The sequence below is a fragment of the Neolamprologus multifasciatus genome, chromosome 2 (assembly GCF_963576455.1).
Source record: "Neolamprologus multifasciatus chromosome 2, fNeoMul1.2, whole genome shotgun sequence".
Taxonomy (NCBI): Eukaryota; Metazoa; Chordata; class Actinopteri; order Cichliformes; family Cichlidae; genus Neolamprologus; species Neolamprologus multifasciatus.
In genome coordinates this window covers 2,617,302-2,637,749 of record NC_140440.1, presented here as the reverse complement: position 1 = coordinate 2,637,749, position 20,448 = coordinate 2,617,302, and the positions used below count along the sequence as shown (strand labels likewise).

General features: G+C 48.4%; 1 protein-coding gene across 12 annotated transcripts in view; it reads right to left on the bottom strand.

The window, feature by feature from the left end:
- Positions 1 to 11,018: 11,018 nt before the first annotated feature.
- Positions 11,019 to 20,448, bottom strand: part of ppargc1b (peroxisome proliferator-activated receptor gamma, coactivator 1 beta) — a 52,974-nt gene continuing 43,544 nt past the window's right edge. For 9 of the 12 annotated variants that reach the window (XM_085175325.1, XM_085175263.1, XM_085175308.1 and 6 more), the window contains 7 exons: positions 18,191 to 19,154; positions 18,017 to 18,062; positions 17,237 to 17,301; positions 16,532 to 17,141; positions 15,986 to 16,331; positions 15,536 to 15,663; positions 11,019 to 15,340 (listed from right to left, as the gene is read on the bottom strand). In XM_085175325.1, the coding sequence (XP_085031451.1) occupies positions 15,337 to 15,340; positions 15,536 to 15,663; positions 15,986 to 16,331; positions 16,532 to 17,141; positions 17,237 to 17,301; positions 18,017 to 18,062; positions 18,191 to 19,154 (2,163 nt within the window). In that variant the 3' untranslated portion in view covers positions 11,019 to 15,336. The remainder of the gene's footprint in view (positions 15,341 to 15,535; positions 15,664 to 15,985; positions 16,332 to 16,531; positions 17,142 to 17,236; positions 17,302 to 18,016; positions 18,063 to 18,190; positions 19,155 to 20,448) is intronic. The other 3 variants (XM_085175340.1, XM_085175349.1, XM_085175335.1) reach the window with 1 other exon arrangement.

Sequence of the window (20,448 nt, the reverse complement as noted above, 5' to 3'; positions counted from 1 at the left end):
GCTGTAACCAGGTTTCTGTAAGGCAGAGTAAATCGATTTGTTGATCAGTTATTAACTCATGTACTAACAGGCTTAGAAGAGAGAGACCTAATGTTTAATATTCCACATTTCACTGTTTTACTCTTTGGTGCAGATGTGGATTGTTGGGTTTTTCTCTGTATGTATTATAGTAGGGTCTACCTTACAGTATAAAGCACCTTGAGATGACTGTTGTTGTGATTTGGTGCTGTATAAATAAAACTGAATTGAATTGAATTCAAACAGGAAGGAGACTCATCCCACCTCTCTACATAACAACCAGCTCAGCAAATTTTCCTGCATCTCTTCATTCATGTTGCACCATGTTACAGTAGTTCTCTGGATATCACCTATCTGACATGAGGTCCAGTCAGTGGTGTCTATGATCCGCCTACAAGCCACATGAGGCTGGTGTGTCATCGCAGTTTGGAAACATGCATGAGCAGTCTGATGGAGTTCCCGTTCCTGCCCACACAAAGGAGTCCTTTCTCCTCCTTTACGTACCAACACGTAGCTCTGCTGGGCCCGAATGGATAAACATACCCAGGTCAGGTGTATCAGCGTAGGAGGCTGTTGGATGGTCCTGAGGTTTGGTTCAGCAGCAGCATCTCCGTCCTGGTGTCCCCGTCAGAGCGTAGCTGAAGCTCAGGGATGACAGCGTGTGTCTGATAACTGCAGTGCAGAGCTCAGTTTGCTGCAGTCACGACTGCCCCACAGAAACAGCCACAGAGAGGACAGCGTGACAGGAAATGGCTGACAGGATGATTTCCAGTCGCATGCTTTCTCCTCTGGCTTTGGGCTGTGCAATTAATCGCCAAAGTTTTAAACAGGCAGATGCTTAACAAACATCTGTATTAACTGTTTAATCACGCATTAATGTATATAATCAGCTGTATTTGGGCTCTTATACACAGAGGACACGCTGCTGCTGGATTTAATTGTTGTATTGACAGGTTGATATTTGGCCTCTAACACTCTGCTGTTAGAGTTTCCCAAGTCACTACATCGGTCTGTGAGCCTGAGCGCAGGGTGACGAAGCTCAGACCTGAGCTCGAGAGAGAGGAGCTGGTAACGGTGAGAGAACTGCACAAGGTTCCTCTTCTCGTGGCCAGATCACCGACATTGGGATGATTGCTTGTGTTTGCACCTCGCTGTCCGAGGCTCCAGGCTCTAACTTTTAAAAACTGTATTGCTTTTCAGTTGGAAAAGTTGGATTTCTTTATTTCTCACACAGCACGGCCTCAGTGCCAGTGAAGTAATGATGTCATCACCAGTTATAGACCTTCGGATGAATTTGCATCACACGAGAGAGAGTACATGCAAACAAATTAATCAATAAAAGCATACAAAGCTGTGTAACTTAGTTGCTCGGTCAGCCCAAGTGTCTCTGGTAGGTTGTAGAGAGTACGCAGAGTACGTAGCTTGGAGCCAGAGTTGGGGAGTAACGGAATACATGTACTGCCGTTACGTATTTAAAATACAAAATATGAGTAACTGTATTCCGTTACAGTTACAGTTTAAAAAGGTGGTATTTAGAATACAGTTACTTTGTTGACATAAATGGATTACATGGTGGTCCTCTGTAATTTTGGTCATTCCACAGCCGTGCATTGCGGCTGGAAACCCAAACAAAACACGCGAGAAGAGGCTGTTTAAAAAAAAAAAAAAAAAAAAAAAAAAAAATTGTCCTGTTGGTAGTGTCAGTCAAACAATGGAGCCGGAGCCAGCACAACAGAGTCAGCGGTGCACGTCGGGCAGGAATGCGTGTCAGAGTTGGAAGTTCCAACACCATTTTATATTCAAAGAAGAAAGGGATGGGCGGAATTTCACAGTGCAATGCAAACTCTGCTTGCCAGCAAAGAAGATGCTCTCCGCGTCAAAAGACTCCACCTCCAACCTAACAAAACATCTGAAAGTAAGTTGTTTTTTTTTTAAAAACTAACGTTAACATACTGCAAATATCTTATTTCAGTTGTGGTAGCTACCAAGGCTATGTGCCACTTCAGTAGCTTCGATATAATATTGCTGTGATTTTAGCTAACATTGTTAGCTGGCGTTAGCTAACGTTAGTTCATAGACTGTTAAACTTGATAGATAGCATTAACGAGCTGTAAATTATCGTGTGCAGTTGTGAAAGCAATCCCACAACGATTAACAGTAGGGTGGACATTAAGGTTGGGCGAGATTTAAAAATTTTCCAACCGACAATTGTCAGTTAAATGATAACCAATGGTAAATGGTAAATGGCCTGTATTTGTATAGCGCTTTTCTAGTCCCTAAGGACCCCAAAGCGCTTTACACAACCAGTCATCCACCCATTCACACACACACACGCAGTCAACCCATTCACACACACACGCAGTCAACCCATTCACACATAATTGCGCAGGTGACTTGTTAATGGGCGGAGCAATGTAATAATGCGCGGACTGATTTGCGCATTTAGAACATAAATAGAAAGTTTAGTTTGGGGGGGATATTTTATCTTCTTTTCTTGTTGGAGTTCCTGTATTAACATAGCTACTCTTTGGATTATTCATTTATTTATTCGAGATGCACCAAATTGCACAAAATACTTAACTTTACCTCTGATATTTTTTATAGTCGGTGGAAGTGACATTTTGGTTTTTAACTTATTTGTTTTTTGGTCGAGTATCTAAAACATAAACACTGGAACACAGTTAAAGTGGAAAAAGAAGTCAGTTTCTTCTATCCCTCCCCACCATTGTGGTTTGTTTATTTAAATTAAATGTTTTGTTTTTTCCTGAACATAGACGACTGCTTTTCTTTCATTCTGTTATGAGTTTGAGTAAATGAATCGCTGCATTTGTTCATGCCGTTAAAACACCACTATTATATTTTCCATTGACTGCTTCTGTCATGGTCCTGGGTCGGTGACCCAGCGCTTTTAGTTTATTATCATTTTCTAGTTTATTATGATGATGATTATTATTGTTTGAGTTCTATGTGTTATATTCGGTCTGCCTCTGAGTCTGCATCTGTGTCTCTGTCTGTCTATGGTGTCACCCCGTTTGTTTGTGAATCTGTCTGTTTAGTTCTGTGTCTTGTTTGGTTCCCCGTGTCTGAGTTTCCTGTTTTATTGTGAAGGTCTCTGTTTGATGTGAGTGTGTTCAGTTTACGTTTCCCCTGTCCCGTCAGCCCTGATTCCTCCCAGCTGTGTTGCCCTCCTGTCTCTCATCCCCTGATTACTGGTGTGTGTATTTAAGCCCTGTGTGTTCTCCTGCCTGTTGCCAGTTCGTCTGTGTTCCTCGGTGTTCCTCGGTGTCCTGCTCTTCGTCTGCCTCTCTCTGCCTCTCATCCCTTTGTCGTATGCTCCCAGGTCTGTTATTTTAGTTCTCCCAGTTTAGGTGTCTTCAGTTATTTTGTCATGCCCCACTGCTCGTTTGCCACTACACCACCTTGTAAATAAACTTCACTAGCATTTTCATCCACTGCTTGCATCTTGGGTCATCCTTCCTCCACACCACACAGCTCGCCTCCTCAGCCGTGACAGTACGAACCGGCCACTATGGACCCAGCAGCATTCAACCCGCCCAAGGAGCTCCGGTGGGATATTGTTTACTCTGTGGACAAATTAATTAACGTTTGGCTGGAGCACGAGGGGAGGGAATTTCGCCAAGCCGTGGCTAGTCGGCTACAGCGCTTGGTTTCTGGTCTCCCCTGGCTGCTCAGCTCACTTCACCCGCTCGCACAGAATTTCATTCTGAACGAGCTCCGTCTTCACCCCCCGGCGGCTACCACCCACTCTGCAACTCATGCTTCACTGCCCGGTCCGATGGAGGATGTTCTGCCCGGCCCGTCAACCCAGCCTTCAGGGGGGAAACGGCGCTCACGCCGCCGATGCTCCTCGCCACAGTCGGACCTAGGGATTTCTGAGCAGCCGGCTGTGGTGAGTGGACAGGACAATATTATTGGTCTGAACTGTGGGACTGTTTATTCAGGGGTAATGTTCTGTACGGCACAGGGCAATGACTGTTTATTGCCTCAAGCTCAGTTAGCCGCCCGGCCAGAAGCTCAGTTAGCCGCCCGGCCAGAAGCTCAGTTAGCCGCCCGGCCAGAAGCTCAGTTAGCCGCCCGGCCAGAAGCTCAGTTAGCCGCCCGGCCAGAAGCCCAGTCGCCACCTCCACCACATTCAGCCTCACAATCCATAGCTCAATTACAGTCACAGCCAGATTTATTACAAACCAGGTTACAATCCATCCAACTGTTGTTCACCCATTCGTTCCAGGCAGAGAGACAAACCAAACAATCCTGTAAACATCCCTCAAGAGCGGGCCAGTTCTGAGACTGAGATGCACTCCAGGGCCTCCCCAGAGGCTGGGTTTCAGCCCCCAGCAGACTCTGGACCCCTGAAGGTTAAGAAGCCAGCTGAGGACCACACCCGGCCGTCGCTGCCTGAGCAGACTCAATGCTCTGTGCAGCTGCAGTCTGCCATGTGTTTGCCAGAGGCCCGTGTGCCTGCTGGTTCTGTTCTGTGCCTGCCAGAGGTCCCCGCACCTGCTGGTTTTGTCCTGTGTGTTCCAGGGGCCCCTGTGCCCATTGGTCCTGAGACTGTTCTCGCTGGAGGGCCCGTCCAGCCTCCTGCCTCGTCAGCTGGGGGGCCCGAGGAGCCCGTCCAGCAACCGTCCTCGTCAGCTGGGGGGCCAGAGGAGCCCGTCCAGCAACCGTCCTCGTCAGCTGGGGGGCCCGAGGAGCCCGTCCAGCAACCGTCCTCGTCAGCTGGGGGGCCCGAGGAGCCCGTCCAGCCACCTTCCTCGTCAGCTGGGGGGCCCGAGGAGCCCGTCCAGCCACCTGCTGCTGCTGCTGCAGCAGCAGCCTCATCCACGCCTGCAGCAGCAGCCTCATCCACGCCTGCAGCAGCAGCCTCATCCACGCCTGCAGCAGCAGCCTCGTCCACGCCTGCAGCAGCAGCCTCGTCCACGCCTGCAGCAGCAGCCTCGTCCACGCCTGCAGCAGCAGCCTCGTCCACGCCTGCAGCAGCGGTTTCATCCACGCCGCCGCCTGCTGCAGCGCCTCCGTCTCCGGCTTCCACGCCGTCGCCAGCTGCAGCCTCCGTGTCTTCATCCTCGCCAGCTGCAGCCTCCGTGTCTCCACCCACGCCGTCGCCTGGTCCAGCTCCAGCATCATCTGCTTCGTCTGGTCCAGCCTCTGCCTCGGCCTCATCAGCATCAGCTTTGCTATCGCCTGGTCCAGCTTCAGCTTCACCCACGCCGTCGCCTAGTCCAGCTTCAGCATCATCAGCGTCGTCGGGTCCAGCTTCAGCATCATCAGCGTCGTCGGGTCCAGCCTCTGCCTCAACGTCGCCTGATCCAGCCTCTGCCTTAGCTTCAGCGTCACCTGCAGCAGCCTCCTCATCAGCTTCATCAGCGTCGCCTAGTCCAGCCTCTGCCTCAGCTTCGCCTGGTCCGGCATCAGCTTCGCCTCCGCCTGGTCCAGCCTCGCATCTGCTTCAGCGTCGCCTGGTCCAGCCTCCGCATCCGCTTCAGCGTCGCCTGGTCCTGGACCTCCTGAACGCCGCCACTGCCTTCCGCGTGGCCGGCCTCTGGACTTGCCGCCACCATTGCCGTCCACACGGTCGGCCCCCAGAACTGTTTCTGCGCCACTGCCTACTGCGTGGCCGGCCCCCGGACCTGCCCCGCTGCCGCTGCCTTTCGCATGGTCGGCCTCCGGAACTGAACTGTTTTGGCCTCCTGCGCTGTCGGCCTCCGGGTCGGCCCCCTGAACTTGGCCATCTGGGCCTTTTTGGACTCTGTCCCTCCGTCCTGGACCCCCTCCGCCCGCCCTGGTCGGGTCGTTTTCTGTGCTTTCTTTTTTTTTTTTTTTTTTTTTTTCTTTTTGGACAGTTTTTGTGTTTCTGCTGGGCTGTCTGGAGCCAGGCCTTGAGGGGAGGGGAGGGGAGGGGAGGGGGGGGGGGGTACAGACAGCTTCTCTTACCTTCAACCACCATTATTATTATAATTACTCATTAGCAAAAAAAAAAAAAAAAAAATTCCTCTTGTAAAAACAATCGGTGAAAGGCTCAACTTATTGTTGATAGTCGAGATATTCGTCCAAATGCCCAACCTTTTTGCAGTGATCTTGAATACAAAACTATTTCTTCATCAGTAATATTTTATCTTTTGGTCGGTCTCTCTCTTTTTCTTTCCTTTTTTTTTATTTCAGAGGATGCATCCCAGGGTTATACACAGTTTACCCAAAGCAAATACATCGGATCATGGTGATGAACAAAGTGGCAAAGACACAGCCCCTCCTCCTCTCAAACAAGCCATCCTTAGCACTCCAGCCATCACCCAAAGGAGAGTAAATTCCTTGGTATTTGACTTCATAGTCAATGAAGTGCAGCCCTTTTCTACCGTTGAGAACACTTCATTCCGTAAGATGGTTGAAGGACTAAGTGGGGGCAGGAGTCCTGTTTGCAGAAAAACATTGGTGACTCACATTGAGAAAACCTTTCCAAAAATGAAGGAAGCAATAACTGAAATTCTTCTACATACTCCAAATGTGTGCACAACAGCAGATATCTGGACTGCGCATCACAGAGGTTTCACTGGCATCACATGTCACTGGATCGAGTCAGACACATTGGATCGCAAATCTGCTGCACTGGCATGTGAGAAGATAAGTGGCCATCACACTTATGATGTTATTGCCGCCAAAATAAGTCAGGTTCATGCTGAATTCCAAATCCAAGGCAAGGTTAGTGCTACAGTCACAGACAATGGGAGCAATTTTGTAAAAGCTTTCAATGAATATGGAGATTCAGAAACAGAAGATAATCTGGAAGACACAGATGATGTACAATTTAATGATGTCACTACAGTACTTGAGGAGGAGCAAGAACACGAGGAGGTGAACTTCTTTTTGCCACCACACCATCGATGTGCTGCGCACACACTAAATCTCATTGCCATGACTGACCTTGATAAACCTGCTTCACAGCAGGGTGTTTCCAGAAAATTATATAGGAGTGCAAAGGCAAAATGTGCAGCCATCTGGAATAAGGCTCATGACTCATCAGGTGCTTCTAATGTAATTGAAGAAATTGCCCAAATGAGATGTGTTGTACCTTCAGTGACTAGGTGGAGCTCAGAGTACCATGCAATTGAGAAGCTAATGAATCTAGCTGAAAGTCAGCTCAATGAAATCTGTGAACAACTGAAGGTGGCAAAACTGCATCCTCAAGAGACAGTGTTTCTCAAAGAGTATGCCGCCATTCTGAAACCACTTGCCTACTCAGTCAACCTGCTCCAGGGGGAAAAGAACTGCTATTTCGGATATGTGATTCCCACCCTTCTCAGTCTGAAAGCCAAGTTATCTGAAAAGTTGACACAAGTGCAATTTTCAACTCACATCCTCTTAGCGATCATCAAAGCAATTGACACTCGATTTGCAGCTGTATTAGCCTCCCATGAAGCAAGGATGGCAGCATCCACCATCCCAAAATTTCGACTCTGGTGGCTTGCTGATGATGAGAGAGAATCCATGAGAAGAGGCTCATCTCCTCAACACAGAACCTTTTAATGATACCAGCACCACTGGAAATGAGCCGGAAGATGATGATGAGGATGACAGCTTCTTCAGTTTTCAGAGTACACAGGTGACCTGTTCTACAGCAGAGGATGAGGTACAGAGGTATCTTCAAGATTCAGATAAGACATTGACCTCATTAAAGGGATATCCATTGATCAGAGCCCTCTTCTTAAAATACAATAAAACTCTGCCGTCAAGTGCTCCTGTCGAGCGTCTCTTTAGCCACGGAGGACTTGTTTTCACCCCACACTGTAACCGCATGACAGACAAACACTTTGAACAGGCTCTTGCTGCGTTACAACCGCCTTTACTGGACTGTAGACTAGGCGAAACAGATGTAGGTAGTCTGCTGAAACTATCTTGGTATTGTTCACAGATAGGGCTTGCAACCTCAGTATTTTGTAGTCTTTAGTATTTGTTTTTGGCATGCATTCAAAAAGCAGCACCTCATATGTTTACTGCAATTGTTAGCCAATTATTTGATTTTTGGGGCCAATTAAGGTTTTCAACCAAGCAGTTCAGCACTGACACCTTGGACATTTCTTTGTTGCATGCCTTTGTTAAATGGCCATAAGGTAATGTTGCTGAGTTGCATAAAACATATATTGCCCTGTTTTAAAAATTATATCTAGGGGTAAGGTTTAAAATGTAATTCCTCATTGTTACATTGAGTTTGAATATCTGAGTTGTATTGAAAAATCTTTTGTAATTTAAAATTATTGGTGGAAGAATAATATTGCCAGTAAATGCCAAAATAATATATTTTTCATTTTTGGGTATAATTTTATATATTGCCTTTTTTGTCTTAATAAGAAAACAGTCATTGAAAATGCTGATATTTTTTCTCCTTCTGCAAGGCTACTTTTTATTTTAACTAAGTGATGTTGGTGACCATAACAGTAAATACTTTTCAGTGGCATATTTTATGTTTGTCTAATACTCTTCCACTTGTCAGGTTTATAAATAAAAAAAAAAAATGTTAAGGAATGATGGTGCTTTTTATTATCTTTAAGAAGACAAAACAGCTTATACAAACATACCCAAGTCTTTGCTCCTCTACATTACATATATTAAGTTGGGCTTAACAGCTAATTGGTAAAGAAAAACAAACAAGGATTTGCAGGATGTGATAGCGACATTCGTGTAGTTGTAAAAAGCATGACAATATATTAAGTAATCCAAAGTATTCAGAATACGTTACTCACATTCAGTAACTTAACGGAATACGTTACAAAATACATTTTGGGGCATGTATTCTGTATTCTGTACTGGAATACATTTTAAAAGTAACCTTCCCAACACTGCTTGGAGCGTAAACCTGTGGTCGTGGTTTGTTGGGTAACACTACGACAAAGGGTGTAATTTCCAATTTCAATATTCAATATATTTGATTTGAAATTAGAATGTAATTCTGAACTTTGGCTCACCATAGAGCTCACAGACAGAGTGCGATCTCGACAGAGCGCGATCTCAACCGAGAGGATCGATGACACCTCTGTGGATTTGGACAATCAGAACATCAAACTGCAGATATTTGTATCTTTAGTCCTTCCTTTCTTGCCTCCACGCTCCCCACGCATCAGGATCAGGTTCTGGGATGTTCTTCTGTGTTTTTGCTGGCGTGGGAATCGCAGCAGAGTCAAGAGCACGAGTGCAGCAGTGCTGGTGTAGTGCTGCCTTGTGTGCAATCATCAGTGCGCTCAGTGACGTGTGAATCATGGCCCAGCCAGCCGGAAACTCGCCAGCAGCCTGTTAATAGCATGCTGTTTAACCAGGGGAAGACTGGAGAGAGTGCCTGTCCTCCTGTGTATGAGAGAGAGCAGGTCAGGCCATGGCCAGGCACACGCTCATTAAGGTTTTACCGTTTTTCCTGCACTCGCAGGGCTGCAGCACAAACACACCCCCACAGGCAGCTCATCTGCATCGAATCCCACTCAGCATGCACCATCCTCCAGATCTGGACTGGTGTGACTCCGCCCCATCCTCAAAATGAAACCAAAGTGACAACAATCCAGTTACAGTGACCTGTCACCATCAGCCTATCAGTTAAAGAGGACACACCCCCTAAATGTGCAAACTTTAACACGTAATGTGACTTACAGAACCCCCGCCACCTGCCGTTGTGAAAGGGGAAATTATCTATAGAGATCAGAACAGGCTGTGTATCAGGCTGGAAACATGTTTACTTTAACATGGGACTGATTCACTGCTGCCTCTGCTGGATGCTAGAGGAACTGCAGTGGTTGGTGGTTTAAAGCCAACCGCATTTTTCAGCTCTGAAATTCAAAATCCTGCTCCTCACATACAAGGTCTTAAATAAACAGGCCCCATCTTATCTTAATGACTTTATAGTACCAAATCACTCCATTAGAGCACTCTAACACTCTCACACTGCAGGCTTATTTGTTGTTCCTAGAGTATTTAAAAGTAGAATGGGAGGGAGAGCCTTCAGTTTTCAGGCCCCTCTTGTGTGGAACCAGCTTCCAGTTTGGATTCAGGAGACAGACACCGTGTCTCGTCAGTCAAACGGACGGCACAGTGACTAAAATTTATTCGCGTCAGCGTAGTTTACTGTGACATGCACTCAACATCCCCGTGCACGACATACCAAGTCACTTAACCACTTTTGGCTCCGGAGACGATTTTGGAAATATGAGATGCAGTAATTTTTCAGAAGTGACATTTACTCTCAGGACTGGATCCAGCAACACTGAGGGATTCTTATTTGATCCCATTTACAGGAAGCTGGCCGTCTCTAGCAGTGGAAGTATTGGATGCAGTATTGCAGTTCTCCTTCGTACATCAGCACAACATGAGTATTATTCTGAAAATCCGCCTATAAAGAAAGCACTTCCACTCTGCTAACAACGTCCATGTATCAGAAACCAGCCGTTCCCTCCACTCTCGCCTCCGACCAGCCAAGCCGGGAGGCCTTCCTCGCCCCAGTCCTCGAATACATTGAGAAGGATCAGCTCACGCCGTGGCCGGCCTGCACTCGTGACCTGTGGGCAGCTCTCGGCCCTGCAGGTCTGATGAGCAGCTTTGAGGGGTGAATACTGGACAAGGTGCAGAAGTGATGGATTTGTACAGAGCCGGGAGGCCTCCCTTACCCCAGTTTGGTTGGAGATTTCTCCTGATTAAAAGGGAGTTCTTCATTCCCACCATCGCCAAACGCTGTTTACAGGGAAGGTCTGATTGTGTAAAGCACCTTTAGACGACTGCTGCTGCGATCGGTGCTGTATGACAGGTGGCGACAGCATGAAAACTGAACATACTGTGGGCTGAAGCTGGCACACCACAGACTGCTGCATTAAAACAGCAGAAAAAGCTTGTTCACGTGGGACAGAGTCGGTGGCTCCAATTTTCGGCCTCGACAAACGACTGGAGACCTGGGTGGTGTTCCGGTGGCTTCGCCCGTTTGTGCCAAAAAGCAGCACGTGCACTGAAGGTTTGTTCATTAGGATTTTATTTTTGGAGGCAAATCAATGAATATATGTACTTTATACAGTATATGAGGAGCACATCTCTACAGTTTCATAATGTAAACAATCTCTGAAGAGAAATGTATTCAGTTTAAAAGGAAGCCATAATCTTCTGTTTTAAACTATTTACATGAATTAAAATATAATTTATAACATCAGATACTCCGCTTCTATGAAACTAGATTTTAACAATTCAAAAATACTGAAATGCCTTTGTCTCCACATTCTGCAGACATATGAATTCACACAAAACCAAAGACATCCAAACTAAGTGGCATATAAATAAAAAAGAAGACACGCAAAATAAAACCAACATATGTAAAAATATAAAATCTCACTAGCAGTATTTACCTTTTTGTCTTTTACCAAAAACTAAGTTAAAAAAGAAAAAATAAGAATTTGTGAATCTGATAGTCATTAGATGTAAATAGACAGGAAATCAATAGAAATGAGAAACGATGAAACGAGTATGCCCTTTGTCGAGTTTCCGAACTCACATTTAGCAGATAGAGACGCGTCGATGCTGGGCTCCATTCTCAAACCAAAAACCCGACGAGACGTGAAACGAGGCGTGGGCGGACGCGTTTTTTTTTTTTTTTAATGGCCACGGCGTCGCCAACGTAGAAAACCCAAGACGTTACGTGTTTTTCCACGAGCTGCGAGCCAAGCTCTTTATTACTGAAGACTTTTTAAAAATTTTTTGGTTAACCTGCCTAACAAATGATTTTCTTGCCATTTCCCATTTTTCTGAAAGGAAGAGTGGAAAGAAAGGTATTGCATTGTGACGAGGGTATTCCCTTTGGAAGGTTTTTTTTAAATTATTTGGATGCCTGCTGACCTAGGACCTAGACCAGGCAGACAGCACTTTTATATATATATATATATATGTATGTATGCTGAAATGTTCTCAAAACACTCAGGAGAATGATCAACATCAAAGTTTTCTATAAGAAAGTATATAATCATCTAGATATCTACACAAACACACAAATATATATTCATATATATGTATATATTTTTTATAATATGGCTATTGAAAAAAGTTGTAATTACGTCAGTAATTATTTAATAATAAACCACATTGGATTGGAAAGGAGGTTAAACAGCAATAATAAAAGCTAGTGGTTCCCCCGGCTGGTTTTTAAGGCTTGCCGTTTGGAGACGGGGGTAGCTGATGTCGTTCACCTGGAGGACTGACTGCAGAAACCCCTCTCGGCCTCAGATTTTCAAATTAAAAGCAGGGCGGAAACCTCAGCCAGAAACTCCGCCCATACACCTGTGCCTCTGCGGGAGGGGCAGATATTTAACAGGGTCAAACCGGCGCCAGCTTCCTTTTGTTTCCCCCCTCTCACATCCCGTGTTCCGGTCGCTGTGTGGATCGGCTGCTGCTGACACACGACAGAAACTCCTTCCCATTGGCTCTTTGATGGGAAACGCCGTTTCACCATTTGTGACAATTTTGTGCAAGAGTAAATTCAGATGGCCATTCACGACGCACCGCTTTCCTCCCGCTGCGGTCTGCGCACAGAACATCCGGCAGTACGCCTCAGCACCACCCACACACATTATTTCCTCAGGATGTGAGGATGGCTGTAATCAGAAGATTATTACGTATTGCATCTTAAATTGCTTTTTCAGAAAACTGAAAACAAAACAAATCGTTTCATAAACAGCAAAGAAATGGGACGTGCTAGTGCGACGGACTAAAGGGAACTACAGTGTTGGATTTCCTCCCCGACCCAAACCAGCACCTCCCGCCTGATTCAGAATCAACAGTGACCCACCACCTTTACAAAAACACACAATACATTTTATGTTTACAATGAGGCATAGTGCTATGTACACATTATATACTCATATATTTCTTTTTAACATGTAAACCAGCACATTCTCTCACTTTTGAGTAGTATACATACTAAGCACAAATACTCATTCAGGGGTTCTGGTTCCTCCATCAGTATGTATACGTTTTGGACATCAGTGAGCCTTGGGGGAGGGGTGCGGCCCCCCGGGACACTTTGCTTGCTGTTGTTTTAGTTTGAAACACTGAATAAGGCGTCTTTGTACTTAGTGTGCGTTCCTAATAAAGTCAGATGAGAATCAAGTGATGTAAACATTCAATTTTTTGTGTGTTACCAACAAGTCGATTAGATAGAGAAAGGAAGAGGAAGGAGAAAGAAGTGGGAGGAAAAGGCCCGAGGGAAAGGCCCGGAACCCTCAAACCAAAGAGAGAGAGCGAGAGAGAGAGAGACAGAGGGAGAGTTGGGCCGGGAGCGAGGATGAGCAAGAGATCAGGATTGGACGCGTTCCCAAGGAAGAACGAGGGAAAGACGGGTAACCTGACCTGCTCCACCCCCCTGGCCCGGCCCAGGTTAGGGTTAGCATCAGTAGTGTCCAACTCAAACACGAGACGAAGACGAAACACTCAGCTACACGAGGACATGGTCGAGACTCGAAGAAACAGACACGCCGAGGACCGCCGTGAGGCGGCCCTGGACACAGAGAGTAGCCCCCCATCGTGGCTAGTAGTGGTAGGGAGTTGCAGTATTAAAAAAAAACACCCACACGCCCATCAGCAGAGAAAAGCCCCACACCGAGAACACCGAGCAAAGAAACCAGTGACAGACACTTATAAAAGAGGAGGGGGAGAGCGTACACAGACAAAGGGCGGGGGCGGATGGATGTGAGGTAGAGATGCTCATCTGAAGCAGGCGGGAAATTCCCGCTCTGTTCCTTCCCTTTCGGCCGGCCCCTTGCTCGTCCTCGGGCCATATCATGCCACCTCGCCGGCAGCTGTGGAGGCTCTCTCCCTTTGACAGGGTGCTGCTGCTGCTAGCTGCGCCGGGAATGTAAATCGGCCGCAAGCGACGACCGCTGAGGCCGGAGCGGCTCACGCAGCCCTGCCGGTGTAGCCTTTTAAAGCACCGGAGAGCTCCACAATCTTTGGGCGAGCAGAAACGGGGAAAACGCCACGATTACATTCAGGTCCTCGAATACATTCCACGAGACCAGCCGATCCTTCTGCGTGCTGTCGAGGGCAAGGCTCGCGCCGCGGCTGGCCCGCACACGTGACCCGCGGGCAGCTCTCGGCCCCACAGGGCTGATGAGCAGCTTCAAGGGGTGAATACTGGACAAAGTGCTGGATTTGTACGCTCTCCATTTTCCTCACGCTTGCTGCTGTCCAGATGTAAACAGTAACGCATTGGCGGTTGGGGGGCTCCCATCAGGGAGACAGGGAGGCTCTAAGATCTGGGAAAAGTGTTTCCAACTTTCGTCCTGGTTCTGATGGATGTGGGCAAACTAATCTGTGCCTATGCCTCCATCTCAGGCCACGCCTCCAGGCGTCATGTTCAAGTAAACTCACATCTTATTTCAGTGCGTGTGAACGAGTGCGGGAACACTTTTCCCAAATCCCGAAAGCCTTCGTGTGAAGCAGCAGCAGCAGCAGCAGCCGTAACGTCAGCATGGCGGAGATCGGAGGGAGGGACAGCAGAAACAGGTGCGTCCTTACAGTGCATAGATCAAATCAAGGAAGCACTACAATTACAAAAAGGAAAAAACATGATTTTTTTTCTTCATATTAGATTTGTAAACTTTCTCAGTCATAAAATGATTACATTAAATGTTTTCTTATATTCTTTGTCCATAACACACACACACACAGTAATTTTAAAATTAATAACATCCACAATTTGTCGCTGAAACAAAGCAGGTTCTTTTTTGGGGTTATGCGACCGCACGAGCAAATGCAGCTCGTAGAGTTGCCTGTCGTGACCTCAGAGGGGCATTTCTCTTTTTTTACAAAACAAACAGAACAACGAACACATGGGGACACACACCACAACAACCAACGCCACGCAGGTATAGCAAGGATCTGCTACGGGGTCTCTCATGCCCGCTCGTCCACAGCGAGGCGACGGCATCCCGGTGCAGACAAGAAAGCAGCACAGAAGCGATCTCTCTGAAGTGACCCTGCGCCGCTCTGCGGTCCCAGCGGCGCCTCGTTTATGAGCAGTGTCCTCCGGTGAAAGAACTTAAAAAAAACGAGGTCCTCGTGGTTTATTCCAACGGTAAAAATGTAAACATTTCGCGAGGTCATCTTGCGTGGAGGAACCAGGAGTCAGTCTGAGGGCAGAGCCGCGTCGCTGCAGGGCTGATGCTCTTTACTAAGGCTGGCCAGACGGTGGACCTCTTCTGTCAGCGGTGCAGGGACTTTTGGGCCTCCTTCAGCAAAGTGTCAAAGTCCATTGCGTCGTACTTGCTCTTGACCGGGCCGGGACCTGCCTCATCTGAAACACACAGAGCAAAGCTTCAGGTCAGGCGTGCTGCTGGGAAACAAACCACAGCTGGGTGAGTGCCCCGCCTCTACAGGCGGGAGGATGCTCTGCGGTAGCTGAAGCGCTCCTACTCTGCAGCACTAATGACTGACACACCTGTCCAGGTTACTGAGTGCACCTGTGAGAGCTGCTGTGTGCGTTCATTACCGAGGTCTATGTAGCGCTTCCTCGTCAGCCTCCGCGGGCTCACCGGTCCGTTCTGGAAAACACCTTCCCGCTCTCTCCAGTGCTTCTGAACGCCCGATGAGCGGATCTTTATCACCCCGCAGCGCTTCCTACAGGCCGGCAGAGGACAGGCGGTGCATTAGCTTACTGGTGCTTTAAGGCATGGTGCAGACACAGAAAGCTCATCAGTGACATCCTGGATACAATGAAGCAGTGACTTTGCCTCTGACCCCAAAACAAAACTATTACATCAACACCACCAAATGTTTGGGTTTGCCTGCAACAACAGGAGCGGGCGCCATCATTAAATTCAACTTTCAAAGTCACATTTAATGAGCCCCTCAGGAAGTGACCCTCTCTGACCTTTAGGGGCTGTGGCCAATCACGGGACAGACTCCATGACAGGGAGGTGGCCCACACACACACACTTACTCGTTGCAGATGATGACTTTGCAGTCCTCTGCTTTGCCGAAAACCTGGAAGCGTTTCCTCAGCATGTTCTGGGTCACGCTGTTCGGCAGGTTGTGGATGTAAAACACCTGGCAGTTGTCCTAGCAACAGGGAAACCATGGCAACAGTGAGGACAAAGGACAATACAGAATACTGAAAGATGTGGGAACTAAAGCGAGGGGAGGCCGAGCGCAGAGCCGCTCTCAGGTACGCAGAGGCACACCTGACTGTGGCTACATCAGCGCTCAGGCTCTGGAACGACGAACGTACCTCATCAGGATTGGCTTTGATCCTCTGCGTGTTGTCAGGACAAATCTCCGAGTTCTCACTGAAAGAGCAGGGGTGGTTGAATGTGAGATTAAGACAGACACGAGGTGAAAATGAAAGACACGAGCAGGTAACAGGTGACTGCGGCAAAGAAAAAAAACCTGTGTTCCAGAAATAATGACCACTGATCTTTGACAATGTAAGACTCACTGGGATTCTGCTTCTACCTTCCACAGCTCCCCCCTCAAGTGTCCATCTTACCTGGAGTCTGTCTTGCTGGAGGGGGAGTTGGGGCACAGGTGGGGGATGGGCGAGGGCGAGCGAGACACCGACGAGCCCTCTGCCTCTTCTTCAGAAGCTGGCGGCGTAGCGGCGTCTGACTGTCGGTCTGATGGGGGTGACAATGACGATGTCAGCTGCTCCCGCGGCTCTGCAGCCTCCGGGTGCACCAGCCCGTCTTCGCTCTCCTTCCCTTCCTGCTCCTCCTCGGCCACTCTGGGAGTTGGAGCGCCGACTCTCTCGCTCTCTTCTTGTCCCTTTAACATGGCGCCAAAGATGGCAGCGCTACGCTTGCGGCTCTCGCCGAGGCTCAGCAGACAATAGTCATGGTCACCAAAGCCGCGGTGGGCGTCAGCCTCGCTGGCCTGACCCATGCGCCTCAGCTGGGCGTATAGCTCCGTCTGCTCTGGCAGCTTCCGCTGGTGGTGAGCCCGGCTCGCCCAGGACGAGGTCTTTGCGGCAGCGCTGCTGTTTGAAGCCGGGTGGGCGGGCTCGCCTCCACCACCGCCACCTCCACCTTTTCCTCCGTCTGCCGGCTTGAACAGCTCGTCTTCCACAGGCTTGTGAGGCGGAGTCGTGGGAGGGGTGAGACCTGAGTGGGGACGACAAAGGCTTGAGTACATGAGTGAGAAACAGCATGTGCAGCTATGATGTCATCACGTGGGGCCCCAGCAGCAAGAGGCTTACCCGCCGTTCCACACAGGTCCACGCTGAGCGTCTGCTCGAAGGCCTTGGTGCTGTACTGTGACTCTCTGCCGGATCAAAGCAGAGGACATGTTAGAGCCCAGAACACCATCACCATTCAATAATGTTCAAAGAAGTACTCTGTCTGCCCAAATTAAATAAACCAGCCAGGGTCCTGATGAATCTGGGTCTGGCTTAAAAGTTCAGAAATGGTCCCATGGATGGTGCTGAAGCCTTTTATCCTGAAATCTCATCAGACCCACAGGCGAGCAGCCTGAATGTGATGGTTCTTCCTGTTTTGGTTACCTTATGCTAGAACTTCTGATGAACATGAGCGTCTTTTATACTGAAGTAAAAGTGAGCTCAACTGGTGAGAGACCGTTTCACTGCAGGGTAAGTGATGTCCCTGGGTTCCTGCACGGAGCCTTAAATTTAGTGTCAGCCCAAACAGTGCGCACACTGACAAACTGCCAACCATTCAATTTTTTATAATTAAGATCATTAAGCAAATACCCAAACAGGAAGAAACGAATGAATGCAGGTTTTTATGGTTTCCAAGTGATTAACAGTCATTTGCATGTTTACAGGCTTTAGATTAGCACAGCTGAAACAATCCTCTCAGCATCATAATCTGAAGTATGTTCAGCGTGGAACGCCTGCTGAGTCACCTCTGCACTGCTGTCAGCTCAACATTAGTAAACCTAAAGTGAAGTTTCCGGCCTAAATATCTATGGTGCACCTGCCTGATGAAACCTACAGGTACTCTGAGCTGTGAATACTCACCCTGCAGACTTTGTGTTGAGAGGCAGACACAGGCAGGCTGGCTTTTCTGCAACCACAACAAAAATCCTCTCACTGCCATGTACAAACTCATCAGCATGTAGGTCAGTATTGCTGTGACGAGGTCACACTCACAGGCCCCGCCTTCATGAACGAAGGAGGACGTGCGTGACGTACCGTGGCAGCAGGGGTGACTCAGCTCACTGGACGTTAGCTTTCCTGTCAGCGTCTCCGTCGCGCTTTCCCCTCCAGCTTGGGTGGGCGGCAGTTTGAGCCCCACCCGTCCCTCCTTCCTGTCTTCTTCCCTGGCCCGTTCAGGCCGCAGCCTTTTGGCAAAGCGGCTGGGAAACGATGCCAGCCGCCGTGAGCGCCGAACTGAGAAGGAGCTGCTGCAGTCTGCAGTCTTCTCCAGGCTTCGTGGTGGCTCAGAGGAGTGGCTTCTCCTCTCAGGGGTATCAAGGTCTGGCTTGGGGTTGGTGGAGGTGGGGGTTTGGGCCGGGCCTGAGGGAGTGGGTTCTCCCGTTCGGTCGGGGCTGCGAGAGTAGGGTGGGCGGTGCAGTCTGTAAGGCTTGCTCACATCAAAAGAGCTGCTCTGCTGCAAGAGCGTGCGGAGAAGGGAGTCTGCCTTCATCTCCCTTCGCCGAGCAAAGGGGAGCTTCCTGGTGGTGGTGCTGGCTGACCCAGTCGAGCCCCCACCGGTCCCGGGACCAGCCACAAGTACCACTCTGCTGTGAGAGGTTGTGGCAGGTGAGCGGGGGGCCTCAGGTCGGGCCCGGGACCGCAGCAGGTCACGGTCCTTACGATCCCAGCCCTGCTGCTTGCGCGAGGGCAGGCAGTAGGTGTGCATGTACCTGATCAGCTCCACCACAGACTGCAGCTCCTTCTCTGAGCTGAACTGAGGCTTCGGTGCCTCAGCGGGGGCAGCAGCCATGCCTGCCGCTCCCTCCGCTTCACTGCTGGAGGACTGCTCCTCCTCTTCTTCCTCCTCAGACTCACTGTCCTCGTCCTCCTCTTCCTCGTCCTCCTCCTCCGTGTCAGGAGCCGCAGTGTCCTCCGTGGTGGTGAGGTGGCGGTGAAGCTCTGTGCACAGACGCCCAGCGGGACGCACCGCCCGGGGCTTCCTCTCCTGAGGGACATCACTCTGAAGATGGAGACAAACAAGCGGTTAGAACAGGAAGTGCTCTGCATACAGGATAAAAAACATGGCGGTGGGGGCGTGTCTACCAACAACCTGCAAAAAGCAATGCCCAAATGAGCATCACAGTCTACCAAGAGCATAAACCAGAGGGTGAGAAACAAGGTGAGCATGTAGGAAAAAATAACATGCAAGGGATATGATGATGCTCAGCTCTGTGTGTGCACCGCTGAGCAAAAACAGCTCGGCTCACTGTAAAAACTATACTATATACTATACTGTACTATAACGTAACTTTATTATGTATCCATGGCAACGATCCTTGCTCTGATGCCAAACAAACATAAAATAATTTTCGGACACAGTCGATGTTGTTTCCCTCTGCAGGAGGCAGTATCAGTGGCATAAATGATTTTGAAGCCATACTACGTCACAATGCTAGCTGTAGTCTGTTGTGATTGTTATCACAACAGATGATAAGGATCAGTGTAATTAGACTCAAAATCTACAACAATTCTCAGAATTGCTTTGTGTTTGACGCCAGTGTGCTGGTAGACGGCATGTTCAGGTGGCTCAGAGAATCTGATGGAATTTGGAAGCTGGATTTTAAAGAAAACAAGCCATCGGGACGAAACAAAAACACGATCTGAAGGACAAGAAAGGAAAAGTCAAAAGGCCTTTCTGTACCTAGATATTTAAAAGCTTGTGTAACAACTTTTTGGTCTGCAACCCTTGTAGCACCGGTGCTGTGAGCTAACACAGTTAAGGCCTGCTATGCAGTAATGAAGGATGCAACTACAGCAGTCTGTAGTCTTCCACTACATCCTGATGCTTCAGATGAACTGTTTTGTTTCATTCTCCTGTCTGCAGCTGTTCATGGAAACAAAAAATGAAGCCCCACACAACAAAACATGGAAGCGGTTTCCTGCCCTGCACAGAGGCTCACGTTTAATGTCTGTGCTGCGTGCAGCTGTGGATTATCCACATAACTCACTGCTGCCCTCACACCATCTGCCACAGCACAGCTACGCGGCTCTAAAGCTAAAGTCACAGCTCTTTGAACTCTGTCCAGCATCAGCAGCATCCTCTCCTCGGGAAGGTCTCTGCAAGCTTTTATTCTACAGCTTAACAATCTGTAAAAACTGCTTCGTACTGTACCATTTACTGCTGATGTACTACTACCTACGCAGCCACGAGTACTGCGTCGACTCATTTTAAAAATCCAGAGACTGGAGAATTTAGTTTTGATAATTCGTTGCTCTGTTGAAAACCTGATTCAACAAGTAGTGAACTTTTAAAC